Consider the following 22,306-nt stretch of genomic DNA (forward strand, 5'->3'; position numbering starts at 1 on the left):
CCCAGAAACAAAGATTTGAGTTAAAAACATTCACTGTGAAAGAATATATAAGATTTGTGCCACATTTTCAAGATTTTTCAAAAATAGCAGATCTACAAGCTCGTAGCGCGGCACTCGATGCCACACTATGAGCTTGTAGATCTGCTGTTTTTCAATAGCTAAAGTATAGCATAATGCTTAAAACACCAAAAAGGATTCCCGCCCTGAATTTAAACAGTCTAGAGACAGTGAGGTATAGCCAGTCTTGTAGTGCTACTTTTCGAAGTGGGGGGACGCCCCATAAGACGCGTGCGCGCACACATGCACGTGCATTTGCGTGCACGTGCGCAACGCACACTATTAAAATATGCCTGTTTAGAAACAGATTTTACAATGCTTAATCGTATCATAAAAGTCAATGACAAGTCAAAAAACATATTTTTGCCCAAAAAATAATTTCAGACGTAAGAGAAGTGGGGGGATGGCGCTCCCCCACTACACCCCTGGGTATAACACATTTAGCAAGGGCAGAGGCTCTGCAAGCATATATTGAGAGGTCATTAAGCTAAAGGAGGTTCATGTACTTTATTGTTACATCTTGTGTACAGGTAGTGGTACATACCGGTAAGAGTCAAACTTATTTTTGTTTGGCTTCCTTCAGACACGGGACCCCTGTGTCTGAAGGACCCCCTCTAAAATGAGATGCCACATCTCAAGGGGCTATCCTTTCAATACATTCTGACAATGCAGCAGCTATAACATCAAACAGCAATCACAGCAAACAAATAGGGATAGAGTGCAAGAAAGAGCGAACAAGTAAAAAAGAGAAACTGTACGTGTGCATGTTTTAGCAAGGACACAAACTAAAGGCTGAATTAGATATTGTTGTCCAATTCATATAAACATTGTTCGGCTCCTCATCCTCACATAACCAGTGACCCCCTCTCTCCAGTGTTGCCAGATTTTGCAAGAGAAATAAGCAACAGGGTCTATGAAAACAAGCCCATGATGGCAACCCTGCCCATTCATTCCCCAGACGGTTGTATATGTTTTATCAGATACAAATCAAGAAATCAGTCACTCAGTGTTTGATCAAACTACTCCCGTTAGCTTTATGACTCCAACAGCTCACTACAAATAGACCATATAAGTTGTATCCATCCTTGATTGATTACATTTTTAAGTAATATACATACAAAAATATGATATCGTTGCTGTCCATATTTTAACTTTCTGTGTTTCTTCATCAATTAATGCCCTACTTGATCATACTACAGAGTCACAAAAAGTGTCAATTTTGTGGGGAATTTGAATCCTGAAAAGTAACAGTTTGAGATTCCATCCGACAAGACCAATATGGCAATGATGGCAAAATATTATGTCGTTTAAAAAAAGACTTCATACAGGGGGAGTAAACAAACCGTTTATGATGTAATACAAGCATGTCTTTGCCGTAGACTAGAGGCCCGGGGAAATATTTTGTCAATGAAATAGTTTGAGCATTCCTCCTTACTCTCTATATGCCCCTCCCAAATACGTAAAGAGCAGATTCCTTTGTCTTGGTTCTGCATGCCCTATTGACTAGATGGAACTGGCCCCGTTCAGTTTCAATGTGATGAAACAACGTGCAAGGACCCTGCAGTGATTCAGACACACATGACAGGGAAGCTGCCAGATGTCACGTAGTACACATACATGTCTAGTCAGAATGATCAAGCCTCACAGTGAAACCTGGGGAGTGTTGTTCGTTTCATTTCTACTGTCTGAATGTACTCTTGCTGTGTAAATCTTGTATTTTCCAGTCAGAGATTAAAGATGGTCGTGCCGTGATTTTTGTACGTTTTCTGTTTTGTATGTGTAATGGAGTTAGCATTACTCTAATAGTCTATACACTATATTCAAATATTAAAATATGTTTATTACGAGGATTTAATATGAGGTTTATTACTGGAGACAGCTACGATACTCATCACTGTACCCTATATGATAATGTGGGCTGGTCTTCTATGACTGAAAGACGCAATAATCACTGGCACCTCTTCATATATAAAGCCCTGGTCGGGAAATTACCATCATATATTTCATCCATGTTACATCAGAAACCTAGTCGCATTGTAACTCGCTCAAGTGATTGGCTAGGCCTTCTGGTCCCTTTTGCCAACTCTGAACTTGGAAAGGCTGCTTTCAGCATCGGTGCACCTGATTCTTGGAATGTCTTGCAACAAGAATTTAAACTGGCATCAATTGGTCATTTTAGGAATTTACTAAATAACCGTCCATCACCTGTATGTTGCTGTTTTAACTGATTGCTGAATATATAATTGTATTAACGGTTTGTTGTAACTAATATTGTTGTTGTATTACTGTTTTTTGTATGTAATCTCAGCATCATTGTAAATGAGGGGTTCCCTCAATGGTCTCTCCGAGAATTTAAATAAAGGTCTTCCCTGTGTATTTTTTGTTTCTTCCTGAAAGCTGATCAAGCCTTTGAGTCAAAAGGCATGGGGTCAAGTGATAGTCATTGGTGTTCTGTCACCTTTATTATTGTCCAGTTGTATGGTCAGCGGCGACTCAAGCAGACCTGAACAAACTACAACTTGTTCAGAACCGAGCTGCCAGACTGGTACTTCATTGTTCTACTCGCACAAATATTGTATATTGTATATGCATATGCATACACGCCTGTCCTGGTTATCTGTTAAATACAAACTTCATTGCAGTGTCCTCATGTTTGTTAGAAACATAATTTCAAATCAAACACCAGATTACTTCTTCAAACAGTTATTAAAATCAAGTGACAGATAACACCAGAATTGCCAGCCTCGGTCATTTAACACTCCCTGCTCCAAAAACGACCTGCTCTACCTCCTGAGCCACCGCCAACCCTCTGACCTATATCTTTCATATTGAATTATTCACTCAGACTTCTTTCATAATTAAATTATTGACTTCTATTCTAATCTATTCTATTATTGCATTATTCTATTTAGCAGCATATAGTAAGATCAGTCCGACACTGGGTGGGTGATGACCACACCAGCCTTGGGAAAATGTGATCATGTGCCCGAAAAGGTCCACTCACGAGGTGCTCAATAGCAATAAAAACAGCAAAACATTATAATTATTAGAAACAACACAAATACACACTGTACGCTGGAAAACAAAACAGCTGCAGACACATTTCACAACCTGGAGGAGAAACTCAATGACATTCACCAAATGCTTGTTGTTTTTAAGTGTTTAGTCAGGACAACTCATGAATGGATGGAATACATTTTTATTGAATATAAAATGAGCAATATATTTATTATGGTTTGGCGATGAATAGGATCTGCTTTTATGTACTCTGATAAAGCGCATCAGTCCCGATCACAGGGACTTCGAAATCCCCCGTACATAAACAGCAGATCCAAAACAACAGGTGGTAGCTGGGGTGGTGGAGGGTAAGCAGCAGTGTCTTAGCAAGAAAGCAGTGGTGTGTGCAGCAGCAGCAGTAGCAGCAAAAAGCAAGCAGGAATGAGCAGTGCAAACTACCAGATTGATTGGATGAGTGGATGTGGACGTGGAGTTGAGGCAGCCCAATGGACGGCCGCCAGCAACTGCACTGATTTTCCTGACAGAACTTGCAGATTAAATAATGTGGTCTGAGAATGGAATGAGTGTGTGATTGGATGAATGGATGTGGAGTAGAGGCAGCCCAATGGACGGCCGCCAGCAACTGCACTGATTTTCCTGACAGAACTTGCTCTGCGCATGTTTTTGCTAATTTCTTAAAAATGTACACAGACGCTGCAGCTCTCAAAGAGCCGAGGAAGAGCATTCCAGAGTCTGTGAGCTAAACACCTGCAGTTTCCGAGGCTAGGAAGCTACAGACTGAAAGGCTCTGTCACCTTTGGTGATTAACCTGATCCAAGGAATGACCCATTAGACACTGTTCAGATGGCCTTAAGGTCCTGCTGGATAGATCAGTTAGATGTCAGTCCGTGTGTCCGTCTGTGGACAGCTAATCGCGCCACCAGGAGGCAGATTTTTTGACAGTACACCTACAGATTTTGCCCAAACATCACGCAAATTGGTACACATATAGCCATTAAACGAAACAGGTCTTTCAGGCTTTTCATACTCCATCCTGATTGGCTAAGATTGGCTTCCAAAGTTCGCAGGAGTGCTCCGTTTTGAACAAATTTGCCGCAAATCATGAACACGTGTGATTTCCATGAAGTTTTGCACACACATTCCCACTAGGCCAAGGAAGAAATGGAAAATGGTAAATGGTGCATTTAAATAGCGCCTTTATCCAAGGCGCTTTACAGAGTTTGTGCAAAATGACATTCACCCATTCACACACCGATGCCGGGGAAACCATGCAAGGCACCAACCTGCACATCGGGAGCAATCGGGTTCAGAGTAAAAAAAACGCTCCTATCCGGTTGGAGACCTGTGCCTCGAGGGGCACATTTTCTAGTTAGTGCCATGAGCTACATAAATTATAGGTCATTATAGGTCGGTAGACAAACCCTGTCTACAGCCTTTTTATTGGGCTGTAAATTAGCTGTTAATTACTTCTATAAAATATGGTATCTCATGTGATGTCACTCCAAGGCCTTTGGGATCTTACAATTAACCACTTTGAATATGGCATAATATGGGCATGGCATTATAGGCAAAAATAAATAAATAAAGGCTAAAATAGCAGATCTATGAGCTCACAATTTTTTGACACAATCCTAAATGTCTCAATAGAAGAAATAAAGTTACATAATGCCAATTTAAGCGGTTTAATCCCACCAATAGTATTCCCGGCTCCGGGCCATTTCCGTACAGCTCCCTCCCTTTGAGACCGAAGTCTATTTGAAATTGATTTCTCTTCAATAAGGAGCCGTAACGACCGTGATAAGATTGCGGCCTTTATATTTCATGTTGCTGTAGTGAGTTACTGAGTCACCAGACAGTCTGGTTAATGTAGCGGATTTATGACAAGCCTTCATCAAACAGTAATACCTTAAGGACAATGTTTGTTTGGGTTGTCAGCGATTGGGTTCAAAGGTGACACACTGGGGGGGTGAAAGCTAGACTCTAGACCCTAGAGTCTCGCTCCCAATGTGCAGATTATTGGTGCCTTGCATGGTTTCCTCCAGCATCGGTGTGTGAATGGGTGAATGTAATGCACAATCTATGTAAAGCTGTTGTATAAAAGCGCTATATAAAAGCGCTATTTACCATGGCTATTTACCGTGGCTCAGGGGTAGAGTGGCTGGATGGTAACCGCAAGGTTGCCTGTTCGAACCCGGGCTCCCCCAGAGTTAGTGTCGAAGTGTCCTTGAGCAAGACACTGAACCCCAAATTGCTCCCGATGTGCTGGCTAGTGCCTTTCATGGTTTCTGCCACCATCGGTGTATGAATGTATGTGTGAATGGGTGAATTGATGCACAATCTATGTAAAGCGCCTTGGATAAAGGGCGGTGCTATATAAATGCACCATTTACCATTTACCATTTTACCATTATTATTGTGGGGGGGGGTTAATGCAGATGGAACTAGGGATGCACGATTATGAAATTATGACCGATATCCGATCTCCGATTCCACCACAATGGAAACAAGCAGACCCTAGGGGCTTGGCCCAAAGCCTGTTAATAAAGTATGAAATAAATCAATAAATAGCCTATACTCTTTTCAAAGTGTGTTTTCACAACTGAATGACTACTGAATGAGATGAGTACACAAATTAAATGTAGAAAAATGTAAAGTTTATTTTTACTTAAGATTTTACATCACATTTGATTTGGCTTTTGTTCTAGACTAGAGGTTCTAGACACTTTTTATTCATATTGAACTCATTGATGATTTTTTTACATTTTTCATTTTTGCTGGTGAAAACCGGTTAAATAATCTGTATTATTTTGAGACCATTCCGATACCGATATGGCATTTTTGTGGCCGATATGGCCAATTCCGATTTGTGCATCCCTAGATGGAACAATATTGCAGGATATTGCAGGATGTGTAACAATGGCACGTCCTCACAAGGCTGTATGTGAGCTTATAGATCTCGTTGCTGTTGGGCTGAAACCTCATATCTCCATATTCTAACGTTTTGCGTTTGTTCGTAAATTATACCGCCCTACTTGATCATACCACAGCATCACACAAAAGCCTCAAAAGTAGCAGATCCACAAGCTCGATCTGCTATGTTCAAATAGCCAAAGCTTAAAATAGGGCTCAATTATGAGACAATATTGGCAATATTGTTTTTTTTTATTAGCACTTATGCCTTAAGTGGTTAAACAAAGAACACAAAATTGCTGGTTCAACAATCTTAATGATTATAATATGAATGCAATTTTGTACTAAAAGAAAAATCACATGGCATCACGTAACCACATTACATATCAGCTGACACATTCTCTTGGAAGTGGGCATAATAATGGCTTCTGTTGAAGACCTCTTTGTTCAAAGAATGCATGAATGTGATTTGATTTATTGCAAGACTGTGATGTGGGCAAAAATTAGTCAGGGTGACATTAATTCTGTTCCAAGTTTACCAGACATGAGGACAGCTAACCAAATAAACCCCCAGGCCCCGGTGTCCCTATTCTGGGCATGTCGTCATAAGCAAACATTCGAAAATAGAACTGTAATCTGCAAGCTATTTTCGGCGAATAGATTTGGTGTAGGGGGAAAAGAGGTCCTCGGAGTTACTAGAGGGGGACCAGCTAGACCACCAAATCTTTGTGTGATAGGAACTTTCGTTTGTTTGTAGGCTAATTTTTAACCTCTTGAACCCTATAGCATCCCTATTCTGAGGGGAACATTAGCGGACAATGTTGGTATTTTAAATGGTATTTAGTGGGTAATATAGCTCATGATCCAAGGATGCTGTTCTGGAATGAGCTTAATCAGAAGATCTACCCTATTACCATGCAAATGTGTCACACATGAGAGCATGCATGCTTACAAATCAACCAAATGGACCCTTACATTTGGTTACATTTGTTTGTATGCTCTCAGAGCTAAATGGACAGCTCAAGACATGCCAGTGGGTACCTGATACATTAATGAAATGAAATGAAATGAAATGAAATGATTACTATATTTACCCAGGGTATCTGGGCTAAGCTCAAGAACTTGTTTCCAGCCAGGCCCTGCTCATAGAACACATTTCATCGTAGTGGTTCAATGCCTTGTTCAAGGGCACTTCAGCGGTGGTAATTTTAACGTGTCGGACAGCTGATTCGAACTGGCGACCTTCCGGTATCAAGACCGCTCCGCTATCCGTTCGGCCACCGCTGCCACATAATGAACCTTATACGCTCCCAGAGCTCTCATCGGCACACGGTTTCATAACAAGGGATTCAACAGTTGTATGAATTCACAGCATGCCATGGAGGGAGTGAGTTAGAGAGAGAGAGAGAGAGAGAGAGAGAGAGAGAGAGAGAGAGAGAGAGATAGTATAGTTGCAATGCATGCTCTTTCAAATTTATTTTTAATTGCACTTTTCTTAATTTGTTAATTATTTCACTTTTGCCATGGCAATGTAAACATATGGTTTCTCATGGCCATGTAAAGCTCTATTGAATTGGAATTGGAATTGAATTGAGATGGAATGTGAAAGAGAAAGAGAGAGTTTGAAAGAGTTTGAGAGAGAGAGAGAGAGAGAGAGAGAGAGAGAGAGAGCATTGCATAAGCCTTCCCTTATAGCAGAAGACATACAGTATAGGTAAACAATGAGCGAGTGGACTTCAGCTGCATGTGTTCCATCTAATCCTCTCAGAGGGCCGATGTTCACATCGGGGTCCACTGCACAGACCCTTCTACTGTATATCACCACAGCTAGCACAGACCCACATCTCAAAGTGTGGTCCGGGGACCCCTAGGGGCCCTTGGGGGAGGGAGTTCTAGGGGGTCTCCAGCCAAAAGAAAAAAAGATTGATAATTACTAACAATCAATCATCCTAACTATTAGGAACCAAATGGACCCTTATGTGTCTGTAACTCTGAGAGCGTACAAATGGAACCAAATGGACACGTTCCATTTAAACACTGATGATACTACTGTGTGCCGATTGGAGAACCACTGCACTAGATCACCCATGTCTTGACACTATGATCAAATAACATCCAGCCCTGCAATAAAAAACACCTAACAAATTGAATTGCATTAGTAGGCAGCGCAGCAGACTAAACTGATTCTGGCCTGTTTTCTAATTGCATTACTTATCAAATAAGACTCGGTTCTGGTTAAATTCCCCTCGATTTTATTGTGTGTGCATGTTTTTTTTTTTAAATCTCTCCTCCAGTGTGCTGCAACACGTTATGAGCTTGTATAGATCGGCTATTTTCAGCCTGCAACCAAGTGTAAAATGTACCATTACGACGCCATCAAGGTCCGCCAAAATACATTTTAGTCTACAAAATCAACTGTAGATTTAGTCGAGTAAAATCTCATGACATTTTAGTCGACTACAACTAGACAAAAAACGAAAACATTTCAGACAACTAAAATATGACTAAAGCTAATTTATTTTTTTTAATTCAAAAGACTGACTAAAACTATAAATCAACACAACATGCTTTCCAAAACAGCACCGTTGGGGGCTGGAGACAGAATCACGCTGACCTGCCAGCGCAGGCCGTTCCAGCAATAGGTCATCTCAGCAGATAAGGTCAAACCCATTACTGAAGTGCAGCAGCCGCTAATTAGCCTGTGGTTGTATATCTCTGGAGGAAAACATCTGAGGTTTGGCATGTCCACGGCCTGCATGGACTACAATTGCTACTTCTCCACTTTTCAAGCACCTGGCAAAAAAGCACTGCAAAGCAGAACACCGTAGATTTAACAACAGTCTCAAGTCTCACACTGAGAAAGCAGCAGCATGCGACACATCCTTTCCACAAAGAGCAACACACGTGTTTCAACCTGATATGTCCTGTTTATTGTGTGTTGTTTTTGCTCAGGTTAATCACAGAAGGTGACAGAGCCTTTCAAGCCGGTCGAGCCCAGACTCTGGAATGCCCTTCCTCAGCTCTTCGAGAGCTGCAGTGTCTGTGGATGTTTTTTAATTAACCACCTAAAAACACTACTGTTCCAACAAGCATTTGGGGAATGTCACCGAGCTTCTCCTCTGCAGGTGTGAAATGTTTAGGTTTTCCTGAGATGCACGTGTCGTGTACACTTTTGTGTTTTTTTAGAATGTTTTTGATGTTTTTATTTCTGTTGCATGAAAAGCACTTTGTGAGATCTCTCTCTGAGAGAAGTAAAATATTACTACATACTTCACTTACTTACCTCCAGAGTAGCCTATTATTAAAGCAAAACGGGCCACGCAGACGAAAAGCTTATCCCGCGGACCATGCATCCTGTATGCAGTGAAAGGGGCCAGGTCTGCAGTGGTTCCCAAACCTTTTCATGTCCAGGACCCCCAAATTGACACTCATCCCGCCTGCGGACCCCCATTTAAAAAGGCATGCCAGGGACCCCCATAAGAGAAGATTCTTACGGCTCTAGCAGTGATTCTCAACCATTGTAAATTTGTAATGGACTGAGGACCCTCAGTTTGACATGCAATATTCTACGGACCTGAGCAAGAAAGTACTGCCGAAGCAGACAACCCGCAACACTCCAGGTTAGAATAAAGTTCTTAAGGTGCAAGGCTCGAATATACAAGTTGAAATGAAGAAAATGCCAGCACTCATTGTATGTCCTTTTGATATGAATTTATTTACCTCTGACGTTGATAACGAACGCGTTTCGGCCTGTGTGGCCTTCGTCAGTGTTATCAACTCATTCTACGGACCCCCATTTAATGGCATTTCTATCTCTGAGACCCCAATTTATATTGTAAAATCAATGCTAATTTAACTCTGAGAGTGTACATAACGGGTCCATTTGGTTCCATTTGTACACTCTCAGAGTTACAGACCAATAGGGCCCATTTGGTTCCAAACTATCATTTAGCTGGGGACCCCCTGGAACTGCCTCAAGGACTATCTGTACTTTACTTGAGTATTTCCAATTTCCAATACTTTTACTCCATTACATCTTGGTTCTAAATATTGTACAAGCTCACAATGCGCATTGTGAGCTTGTAGATCGGCTATTTTCAAAAGATTTTAATACTGAAATGGGACATACACAATGAGTATAGGCTACTTTTACTTTTGGTACTTTAAGTATACATTTTGATGCAAATACTTTTGTACTTTTACTCAAGTAGGCCTACATTTTGAATTCCATCTCTTTTCCTTAACGGACAGAATTGAATATTTAAGTTAAATATTTGAGTCCGGCGACGTGCAGAGGCAGGGACGTGCACACATAGACATCAAAGGGGGCTTCAGCCCCTGCCCTTTTACCCGTCTGTAAAACAACTGCCCTTTCCAGACCACGCATGCATGTACTACATGGTGAATGCCACTCCTTTCCATGCCATACCGGAAGGCAGCATTCAGGAGAATTGCTTTTTTCCCCCGAAGTCTCCTGAACTTGAACACAGTATTTTGCGTTGAACAAATTTGTTCAGAAATCCAATGTCGTTACACCGCTTCTCCACTAGCTAAAGAGTGCTGGGTTGCGCCCCGAAAATAGCTGATCTACAAGCTCTCAACGCGTCGCGCTGCGACGCGTTGTGAGCTTGTCGATCTGCTATTTTGGTCCAAAAGTGCCCCCTCTTATGGGATTTCAGCCCCTGCCCCTCTAACACCCTCGTCCCTGTGCAGAGGGGTGACTGGGATAACACAGCCTGCTGCGTCACAGGTGGGAACCGTGTTTTCACTGGTCCCGCTCGCACACGGAAACGAGCCGGTACGCTGAGAGTAAAAAGAAAAGGGGGGGGGTTTATACTGTATATAAACATGGAGACGCAGCTGTTTCTGTGAGAGGAGGGGCCGCATGGGGACCCCAGTCCCCTGCAGGAGTATAACCTTATAAGTTAATGGGGCTTAGCAATGGAGAGATTTGACAGGAATGGTGGTGGGGCCGTGGTGCGGGGAGCACATGTGGATGGCATATGAGATGGGGGAAAGGTGTGGGAAATTGAGAGCCAATGATGGGGTCCGAAATAAGGGACTGGAGGAGCTTTATGTTTTACTAACTAATGTTTTACTTTAATAACTCCTCCTGTCGTCAGACTCGTCACATACCAAAAACCACAGGACACGGCGTTCCATACACCATAGCCCGCTGTGGTTTTCCCGGAGTAGAATCATGGACAGTTGAGGGATTTATGGAGGGGGTAATTAAATAAACACCGAAGTATGTATAACATCCACGACCAAAGTCACAAAGTCAGTCAAGAACGTTGGCTGAAAATGTGATGATGGACAGACCTATAACCGTTGCCTGTATTGTTGGGATCTCCCTATTTCACGTTTTTTCGTACCTCAGGGCCTACTTGATCATACCAAAGCATCAAAACCACACAAAGCATCAAAAGTAGCAGATCCACAAGGCACGTTTTCACCTCCATGTGCTGAACCCTGTATTTATGCTTCTTTTTCATTTTCTGCATAATGTCATGCATTTAGCTGGCACCTCCTGCAGCGCGCAGCCTATGGAATGTGTTCCATACACGTCGACCTACACACACCCATTGTTGTTGTGCAGTGAAAATAGCAAATCTAAAGACGCACGCCGCATCTCTATGCAATGCGTTGTGCAGATTAGATTGTATGACATTTCAGGCTGAAGTGAAAGCCATGCAACACTTTGAACGAGGTAACTACAGTATATAGGCTATGTGCCAGCTTTAATAACTAACTAATTATCAGAAAACAAAAAAAGTGAAAATGGAGCATCTTGATTGTATGTTTACCTCATTGCTGACTTTATCTTTGTTAATAATTATGTTACTGTCCTTTCTGGACATGGATGGTAGCCTTGTTGTTAATTGTTTTTTTAAGCAGCCATGCCATATTATACGGTACTCATTGACTCAAAACAAGGTCATCCAAACCCAACCAAAACATTACTGTTATCGCCTAAAAATCAAAGGTCACCCAACTATCGCACACAGGAGTTATTAATCCGTTAATACATGTGCTATAAAACTTTATTGGTGTGCTTTCAACGGAGCATCAACCGATTCTTAACTAACTGTGACCAGTTGCAGGTCTTGTTATGTGTGGACGCCTAATTCATAGTGTTGCTGTTGTTGTCTTGTATAAGAAAATAGTAGTTAGTTAGTTACTTTATTGACACAAATGTATACAACATTGGGTCCAAACAATAATAAAAAACCCATGAATCAAAAACTTTAAAAGGTACAATACATTCAAATATACAATACACAATACAGAATCCCTTTACAACAGGAGCTTTCTATTGCTCCACAAGTGACAGGCAGGCATGTAGCATACGCAAAGTCTCTCTGTTAGTGCCCACAAAGAGTGAGCTCAAATCAATACCCTCATGTCCATATTTCACTCTGATATCTTGTGTGAGGCGACACACCAGTATGTGCTGTTCGTTTTGTATACCAGTCTCACATTGGCAAAACCGCTGTACATAATATATTACTTTTTAAATATAGCTCTTTCACCCAAAGTTGTAGTGAAAGAGTTGGGGTGGACACTCTAAAAATGGTTCACAGGAGAGGAGAGTCAACAGGGCAACAAGGACACCAGTGCAGTTCAGTGAACTGGAGCAGAGCAAAGTCCTTGTTTGCTTTCCACATCTTTTCACATATAAGAAGAGGACGTCCAGGGTCGCACGCCTTTTGAACACCAAACAAACCAAACGGAGCTGTAACTCCTCCACACAGCTTAAAGATAGTTAAGTTAGTAAATTAGTCCATGCACGTCCCAATAAATAATCCGACATTGCTAACCCTAACCGCACGCGGACTATTGGTACGTCGGACTAATGAATGCGTAGATACAGTAGAAAGGCTAGATGGCTCAACCACACTGCTGGCCAATGGAGAGCGACGTCGCTACGTGGCGGCCATATTGCTGCAGTCCAGCTCGCTCACTCATAACATTATGTCAATTTTCAACCGATTTTCAAACGGTTTGGTTTGTTATAAACGTCAGAGACGTCAGCATACTTATATGCTGTTATATGACGTTATTATAAAAAGTAACATTAAGCAGATACGTATCCTGAATCATAGCCACGTTGATGACGTTCGTAATATACCAAACCATTTGTAAATCCGTAAAAATTTGAGCCAGTTATGAGTATTTTTGTTTGAGCTGATCACCAGCTACCACAGAAAGTATACTGTTGTAGTGACTTTCTAGGGACATAATTCACCCTAAGAGAGTGGGCGGGGGTTTCGGGATAAACAAGGAAGTGGGGGTGTGTGTGTTGTGTTGTTAGTATGATTGAAGAGTGTGAAATAAACAGACGTGCCGTTCTGCACATTCTGATTCAAAGATAGAAATAGCAATTTGTCTTTCTTGCTATTCCTACACTGTACTGTATAGGACTGCAGCAAGATGGCCGCCGGTGAACTATGTCGGAGACTCCGCCTTGAGACATCTAGCCTTTATATGAACATACAGTATGCCCCCCGTGGAGGAGAGTGACCGTTGGTCGGTGTGACAGGGTGTCATGGAGGTTGATGTTGGTGGGTGCCACACCATGACAACACAGCAGCCACCTTCCAGGGGACTCAACAAACACATCAACCCCGTTTATATCTTCGCTGAGACTGATAATAGGAAGTTGTATAATTCAAATGATTTCCTCCTCCATACACGAAGCTATGTATGTATACACAATTAGTCAAATGTGTATAAGGTTTATTGCCAACATAAACTAATAAAAACGTATCAATTGGCTATGAGGGGTGTGTCAGTCACTGACTGTTATCAGTTTGTCAGCATTGAGCAAGAGAACCCTTTTTGCCAGCTGCTTGAAAAGTGGCTGGACAACATTTACACGTAAGTAGCGACCGTAGTGGACACTTTTTCATGATTGGCTACCTCTAACCCAATGGGAGACGTACCCATAGAACCCATACTCTGAACGCTACAACATGAAGCCGTGACCTTCATAAACGAGAGCTTGCTGCAGCTGGCAATTATGACTGAGTCCTTCTTGTTTTGTTTTTTTACCAAATGGGTTCCCAGATTGCTCCCAGAGTGGTGTAAAACGATCTGATCTCTCGACCCTGTGATTAAGCCTATAGTCAGCTGTGTCCATGCTTGCCCTATACCCTTTATTGTCTTTTGAGTTCACCTGTGTCTGGCTGGCTGGCTGGCTCTGTCTGTCTGTCTGTCTGTCTGTCTGTCTGTCTGTCTGTCTCTGTCTCTCTCTCTCTGTCTGGCTCTGTCTGCTCTGTCTGTTAATTATTTTTAAATGCAGATACCACATTTCACTGTAAAAATACAAATTCAGCAAAGGAGTGCAGATCAATTTATGATTAACTACGAGTGTTATCAAATGTTAGTGTAGATACATTATTTTGCGCAGGCCAAATACTTGCACTTAGATTACATTTAGTTCACAAAAATGATCTGGAGACAGACACTCCTTTTGGAACAGAGATACGTATAACAAGAGTTCTTTCACAGAACAGGAGTTCAAGGTCTCTTCTTAGATATGGAGAGAAACAGCTGTATTGTTTAAGGCATATGAAAGGCCTGCCCATATTTAACTCTCCACATGGATATACTGTACAGCCTATGTGGCAGGGAGACAGATAGCTCTGATCCATAGCTCTAATGCGTTTCATTTAGAGCTATGGACCAGAGCTAAGGGACAGACAGATATTGTACATTTTTGAGGGGCGCTAGCCCCTCCTATATGATGATAAGAGCACCCCTCACTTCACACAGGTGTTATTCTTTACAAAATAATTTGCCGAATTTGCTGAATGAGTGACTAGAAGATTGTTTTGTTGTGGCTTGGCTGGCTGGTCACATACTCGTCTTGACCGACTGCCAGGCTGCTATAGGCTCTGTTTCTGTCATCTGTTGACCAGTCAGCAGCACAGGGCAGGCGGAGAGAGAGAGAGAGAGAGAGAGAGAGAGAGAGAGAGAGAGAGAGAGAGAGAGAGAGAGAGAGGCTAGGTATTCAGTATTCAGTAATCCCATAGAATGAAAGGAATCAGGGCAGTCTGGGCACCTAAACATTGTGGACACCTCAATGTTAAATTAGCTTTTCTTCTCTCCATCAGATGAAAATAAATTCAAATACAATAACGTAAAGTATATACATGATTTGAATGCAACGTTCTTGCTTATATATGCCCAAAATGACTGGGCAGTGGGAATCCTATCCATAGGTTTGTAGCTTTTTGTTATATACAGTAGAGTTTTATACAATAAATGTAAATGTAAAACGTTCTCAGGGGCCCATTATTACGGTTACAGGATGAACGTATGAAAGTTGACTTTCTCCCGATTTGTCTCTCTGAAAAAACCCATTTTAGTATAAAAATCTTGGGAAGATTGTGTGGCCCGTGACGACTGCAGAGTTCTGCATGGAAGAAGAGGAGACGTAGGTGTGGTGGTGGGCGGGAGGGGGGGGGGGGGGGGATGATTTGCACAATTAGATTTGGACATCTATAAATCTGACCCGGGGCAGTGGTATCACCAAGCTGGTGGAGTGCTTCCGTTTTATTTCACAGTGTTGCACCATATCATATCAACCTGCAGATGGCACGTTATTATAGCTTAAAGGACCACTTCACCACTTTTCAACCTATCTTCATATAATAGGTCCTCACTAATAATCATGATAAAATGGCACGATTTTTTCTACTCAGTCTGTGTCTCATAGGAGAGCTGTGGGCAGTTTAGAAACCGTCTTCCAGTGACATCATCATTAGGCAGATTATTTTTTAAACAAGATTTTTTTACAAAAATGTTTAGATTTTCATTATCGTGAGAACGATGGCTCCCATTTTCGTATTGCAACATCGATGATGTCACTGGAAGACGGTTTCTAAACTGCCCACAGCCCTCCTATGAGACACAGACTGAGTAGAAAAAAATCGTGCCATTTTATCATGATTATTAGTGAGGACCTATTATATGAAGATAGGTTGAAAAGTGGTGAAGTGGTCCTTTAACACACCTCGTAGTGGCCTATGCTGTTTGTCCCTCATGATAATCTCTGCCATGCTGACTGAGCCATCATTTGCAGGTCATTTCGTGCCGTGCTGTGAGTACATCTGATATTATGATGAATTGAACATGGTGGACCCTCTTGTAAACAAGTGTAATGCTTAATTGGGTCGTCCACTCACAGTTAACAGCCTTTGTATTGAGTTTGTGCTTGAAATGTACTGTAATTCTGCAAACTGTTAATACATATTTCAATCAATCAATCAATCAAACCTTCTTTTTTTCTTCTTTTTTTTGGCTAAATTTCAAAATGTTTGGGGAAATCGTGAATAACTTTGAACACAAATATCTTCTCTTCTGGGGGTCCCTGGCTCCACCACCAAATATCAATTTGGGGGTCCTTGACGTGGAAAGGTTTGAGAAGTACAGTGAGTTGTGTGTGGCTTGGGGCAGATGCTAAGGCTGGCTAGCGCCGCTAGCACATCAGACATGGCTATAAAGTCATAAACACACTGACGGCTTCTTGTATAACAGCAGGATGCTGCATGTGGAAGGAAAGCAGGATGCTTAGTTGTTCATTAGTGTGTGGCTGTGCAGGCATGTGACTGTGTGTGCGTGTGTTGTGGCAGTGGTGGCCGAACGGTTTGCGGAGCGGTCTTGATACCGGAAGGTCGCCAGTTCGTATCCCCGGACCGGCACGTTAAAATTACCACCGCTGAAGTGCCCTTGAGCAAGGCATTGAATCACTACCATGAAATGTTCTATGAGCAGGGCCTGGCTGTAAACAAGTATCTGATGCTTAGTCCAGTTACCCTGGGTAAATATAGTAACTTTGCTTTTGCTTTGTGCATGTGTCTCCATGCACACAAGTATTTTCTGTACAGGTGCCCACCCTGAGGTAATTTATCCCATGTATTTGATGTAGCTGTGTAACTTTTAAAATCAATCACTGTACTTTGGCTTTTCAACTGGTGTTGGCTGACTATATTTGGGAACTAGGTAGGAGGGAGACCATTTTTGTGTTACACCTGGTGACCCCTAGGCCGGGTTGTAACACTTGGCATTCAGAGACTAAAATCATTTGTGCCTTCAGCTACACAGTAGTGTGTGTGTGTGTGTGTGGTGTGTGAAAGAGGCAAACGGTATGAAAATAGCCGATCTACAAGCTAGCTCACAACACAGAGTCAAACTAAATGTAATGCCTACAATTCCAAGTGCTTGTCAGGGTGGGCCGGGGTCTCCAGTTCAAATATGATTTTGTTGGGGCCTGAAAACACTTGCTCTACATGAAAAGGTTTGAGAAGCACTGCCTGCTCTGTGCTCATGTACCTGCAGAGTCCTGTGTGTGTTCAGCTGATATGCGTTAGTTGATCAGGGCTCACTGGGTCAAGGTCTACACACCACTGTGTACCCTAGTGTCTTACATGAGCCGTCAAGAGAAGAGCAAACACATCTCATAGTTACACATATTTGCTCACCTCGATCGCACCAGCATCACAGTGGTCAGTCAACCTGCAGTTATATCACGAGCCTCGTGGGAGACACCAGGACACGCGTCCTAACACCGAATACATTGTAATTCATGTTTAAAGATGGAGAACCGTGATTGGAGTGAAAAAAAAACATGATATAACAGGTACTATGATCATACTAGGAGAAAGATCTTTTTCAAAAAGTTTACAGAAAGTGTTAAAATTATGTTTCAGATTTGCCTGGTGGGAGGTGATCCACCTGAACTGAAGCCGTACCCACAGCTGAAACAAAAACAATACACAGGGAAGACATATTTCAATATTCTAACCCTACTTGGGGGGCCTATTATGAGTAATGTTGACTCCATAGACACATACAAAACAGAGAAAGTACAAAAGATAAATCACGGCATGGTCCATCTTTAATGGTGATTGATTGGTGGGGGAAAGAAATGCACGAGATGCACAGAAAATAGCTAAGCGTGACCACACTACCCCTGTGACTGTCCCATTAAAATAGTTTATGGTTCGAAAGGGTCTTGCTCCTCGTTACATCTCTGAGCTCTTGCCTCCCTATATGAACCTCCCTGTGGCTTGAGGTCGCTAGACCAGGCTCTCTAAAGGTCCCTAATTTATGCTTTGTAGCTAAGGGTGTTCAGGCCTTCGCTGTACAAGCTCTATAGGCTCTGGAATGCTAGTCTACACGAGACAAGTCGCCTCACTGATTCCATTATATATTTTAAATCACTCTTAGAAACGTACATGTTCCAGAAAACATTCCTGTAAATAGGCTTTTCTCAACCTTTTCAAGGCTGTGAGTGTGACCCCCCAGAAATAATCATATTTAAACTGGGGACACCCCAGTGCTTTGAAAACATTTTTCCTCAGGGAAATAAATGAAAATACAAAAAGAAAAATTCAATGCTTTTATTAAAACACTCAACATCATTCCATAAGTATGAAGTGAAGTAGCGTACAGCTAGTTATTACAGGTGAAAGTTATGAATAATATCGTGGTCAAATATGAATCCATACTTGGCGTTGAAATATAAGGAACAGTGTGCAGAACTCCTGAGACAATGTATTTTTGGATGGACCTACATGTAGCATCAATTGTCACCAGAAAGCCAATGTCTGTGCTGTCCCTCCGTCTTAGTTACCAAGGCTTCTGCTCCACTTTGACTGACACGCTGGACTCCTCTTACAGAGGATAGCACCAGACAGAGGGACAGTCCTTCTCCAAGATGGAGTCAATGGAGAAAGAACTGCTGAACTTCACCTCACATCTACTGTTAACAGCTTCAGGAGAGTGGAGAGCTGTGTAGTGGTCTGGTGGTGACGGTGTGGTCAGCAACTCCTTTCTCACTGTGGTCAACTCAGGGAACCACTCCTTAATTCCTTTGAAGTGGCGACGCACCATCTTCTCTGTTATTTTACTATGATCAAGTTTCCAGAAGTTCCATTGGGCCTCTGACTTGGAAGCTGGAATCTGAAAATCAAAGAACAGTGGTAGCATTTATTTTGATTAAGTTTGATGAGAGTTGAGGTTAATACGTTTGAATTTGATCAGTGAAACATTCTTATTTGAGGAATTTACCTTGATAAAACATGGGTTGGCTGACAAACTGATTCTGATGTTTTTCGCAAAGGATTTTGGTCTCCCAGGTTCTTCCAGTTCTTCCAGTCTGTCCATCAACTGGAAAAATAAATAAATAAGGGATATTACAAATGAGGACTGAAATAAGACAACTTCACATTGAATATCAAATGTATTAAACAGGTAGATGGTGTGTGTAGGATTGTGTATTTATTACCTGACTATAGGTGAGCATCTTTTTTGGAGATTCTTGTAGGACGAAGGCAATCATTGCTATATAGGTTTTGCACTTGTTGAACGTTTCTTGCCGAGTAACATTGGATGGATCAGGACTCATGAACATCCTCTTGGTGGGTCTAGCAACGTCATCACCGTCTGTGCTGCCCCCTGCTGTACAGATGGAGTAACTGTGACCTGTACATTGAACCTGTGAACCTAGTCTGAAGAACAGGTAAAATAATCCCAGGTGAACTTCATCTTCAGTGATGGTACCTGAACTGCTGAAATAAGGCCCTATACGATAAGGTCTTCTGTAGAGCAATGGTTCCCAAACTTGGGGTTGCAGGTCCCAGGGGGCGGTCGCCAAATTATTTTGGGGGGTCCCCCGATGATAAGCTTAATGTTCAACATCCTCTTCTCACTCAACAGTAAACAAAACATGGTAACAGTGTTTAAGTAAGTGTATACAGGGTATCTGCACATTTCTAAAGTGGCAATTGAATGACTTTTATAATACCAAATATTACGAAAGAATTGAGGCAAACATTGTGAAAATAGCCGATCTACTCTCTCTCAGTCAAGACAGACTGTTGACTTGTGTCAACTAAAGGAAAAGGGCAGTGTTTTCCCTTTATTTTTTGAACTAAATGTAATGCCTACAACTCCAAGTAGGCATTACTTTACGGATAATATTTACATTTTGTAATACTGACAATATTGCATTGTCAACAGGCCCTTTTTGATGACAAATCAAGTCACCTTAATTCAAGTGGCAAATGCCAAGATCAAAATTTTAGTCTTTTAGTCTTACTTTTGACAGCAAATTTCTGATTTAGTCTTAGTCTTTTGAACACACTCTTTTGAACACTTAGTCTTTTGAACACAGCTTCAGGAGAGTGGAGGGTTGTCAGCCTGGGCACACTTGAACTTCCATGCGAAACCCCTTTAACAAAAAATAAAAAATAACGGAAATGACGCAAAAGACAGCTTCTTCTGTCTGTGCATGGAATCTAAAGTGTGCCCAGACCCTGTGTAGTGGTGTGGTGGTACCTGGGGTGTGCCCAGACCCTGTGTAGTGGTGTGGTGGTAACTGGGGTGAGCGGACCCTGTGTAGTGGTGTGGTGGTACCTGACCCTGTGTAGTGGTGTGGTGGTACCTGGTGATGGTGGGGTCAACATCTCTTTTCTCTCCATGGAGGTGAACTCAGGGAACCACTCCAGAAGGCCTTGGAAGTGACGAACCACCATCCTCTCCGTTATTTTGCTGTGATCGAGTTTCCAGAAGTACCATCGGCACCCTGGCTCAACTGCAATCTGAAAATAAAATTAGATTAAGTAATTTAAGCAAGTCATTTAAAATGTGGCAGTGAAATATTGTAATTAGATGAATTTTTTATTTACCTTTTTTTTTACAAAACATTTGTGGGTTGACAGGCAGACTCTGGTGTTGTTCTCATTTTGTTTTGTCCTCCCCAACCCAAATACAGCTTCCAGTCTGTCCATCAACTGGAAAAAAAGGAGAGAGAAAGGTGAAATTACAAACAAGGACTGCAATTAAGACAATTTTCGGTATATTAAAGGACCACTGCAACACTTTTCAACCCAGCTTCATATAAAGTCCTCACTAATGTACACAATAAATTACCACCATTCTTTTCTACTCTGTCTGTGTCTCATAGGAGGGCTGTGGGCAGTTCAGAAACCCATCCAGGAGGGGCATTGGGGTTTTTTTTGTAAAAATATTTAGATTTTTATTATCGTGAGAACAATGGCTTCCATTTTCCCATTGCAACTTGACAGGAATAGGTTTCTGAACTGCCCACACATCCCTATGAGAGACACAGACTGAGTAGAAACAAATTGTGCCATTTAAAATTGTATCATGAACATTAGTGAGGAGTGAGGACCAATTATATGAAGATAGTTTGAAAAGTGGTGAAGTGATCCTTTAAATGAAAAAAAGAAAGTTAAAAATGATTGGTGTGGAGGGAGGGATGGGGTGAGGGAGAAATGGAAAAAAATGGTATGTTCAAACTAAACTTACATTGTTGAAACCTGCTACAAATAAACATGGATTTAAAAATAATAAAAAAAGATTGGCAGGAGGTTTCTTACCTGAAATACGGTGAGCATCTTTTCTGGAGAGTCTTGTAGGATGAAGGCTATCTTTGCCAAGTGGGTTTTGCACTGGTTGAAACTTTCTTGCTGACTCAAGAACGTCCTCTTGGCGGGTCTAGCAGCGCCAGTGCGCCCATGGTCTGTGCTGCGGCTGCCCCCTGCTGTGCAGATGCCGTAACTGTCACCTGTGCATTGAACAAAGTGTGTGTCCACACTGTCCACAGGTGAAGAGGCCCAGGTGAACTTCATCTTCAGTCCAACAGTTCTCTCTGTGGACCAATAAGGCTTCTGCTCCTCTTTGATCGACCCACCGGACTCCTCTGACAGACGAGTCTGAGAGGCTTTGCAGCATAAACCAGAATCAGGGCTGTCTTTCTTCAGGATGGAGTCAACAGAGAAATAACTGTTGAAATTCACCTCACAGCCTTTGAACTCTCCCTCTACTCTCCTAACATCAGGATAGTGGAGAGTTATGTAGTGGTCTGGTGGCGTCAACACCATCTCCTTTCTCTCTATGGAGGTGAGCAACTGATAAGGAACCACTCCACAAGTCCTTCTAAGAAGTGATCAGGCAAAAAAAATCTTCTGAAAATACAGTACTGTTAGAATGTCAAACTCTTAACAGTGCAAGCCAGCCGAAGACAAAGCACAAAAAATATATATAATACTGGCCAAAAACAAACTCTCTCACCTGGAGCATGCCTGCCTTTAAACAGGTGGGACAAACCAATGCCATAACACATGCTCAGTAAGTGGTACAGCCCAATTAACTCAAACCTGGCTAGAATAACTAAGGCCTATGAGTTACTAAGGCCTATGAGTTATACACCTTTTTTGTTTTACTATTAATCATAATGGACCTAACAAACAACTTCAGCTGATTCCACAGTATAATAAGACCAAAC

The 22,306-nt window shown here is 41.9% G+C and overlaps 1 protein-coding gene across 1 annotated transcript; it reads right to left on the minus strand.

Annotated features, from left to right (window-relative positions):
• Positions 1-18,467: 18,467 nt before the first annotated feature.
• Positions 18,468-22,061, minus strand: LOC306938447 (uncharacterized protein). The gene is made up of 6 exons (XM_079522625.1): positions 21,399-22,061; positions 20,685-20,789; positions 20,441-20,597; positions 19,283-19,455; positions 19,066-19,164; positions 18,468-18,957 (listed from the first exon to the last, which is right to left on the minus strand). Exons 1-6 carry the CDS (start codon positions 21,900-21,902, stop codon positions 18,670-18,672), a joined length of 1,326 nt encoding a protein of 441 aa, XP_079378751.1. The 5' UTR covers positions 21,903-22,061; the 3' UTR covers positions 18,468-18,669.
• Positions 22,062-22,306: the final 245 nt, after the last annotated feature.

The sequence above is a fragment of the Electrona antarctica genome, assembly GCF_951216825.1.
Source record: "Electrona antarctica genome assembly, chromosome: 15".
NCBI classification, from domain to species: domain Eukaryota; kingdom Metazoa; phylum Chordata; class Actinopteri; order Myctophiformes; family Myctophidae; genus Electrona; species Electrona antarctica.

Bases quoted from the DNA above. Each gene is read 5' to 3' on its own strand.
- LOC306938447 (XM_079522625.1), bottom strand. From the start codon at position 21,902: ATGGTGTTGACGCCACCAGACCACTACATAACTCTCCACTATCCTGAT. The intron at 20,790-21,398 runs GTAAGAAACCTC...CTTTTTTTCCAG, and splicing joins AGATGCTCACCGTATTTCAG to TTGATGGACAGACTGGAAGC. The intron at 19,456-20,440 runs GTACCACCACAC...CCATCTGTACAG, and splicing joins GTTGACCCCACCATCACCAG to CAGGGGGCAGCACAGACGGT.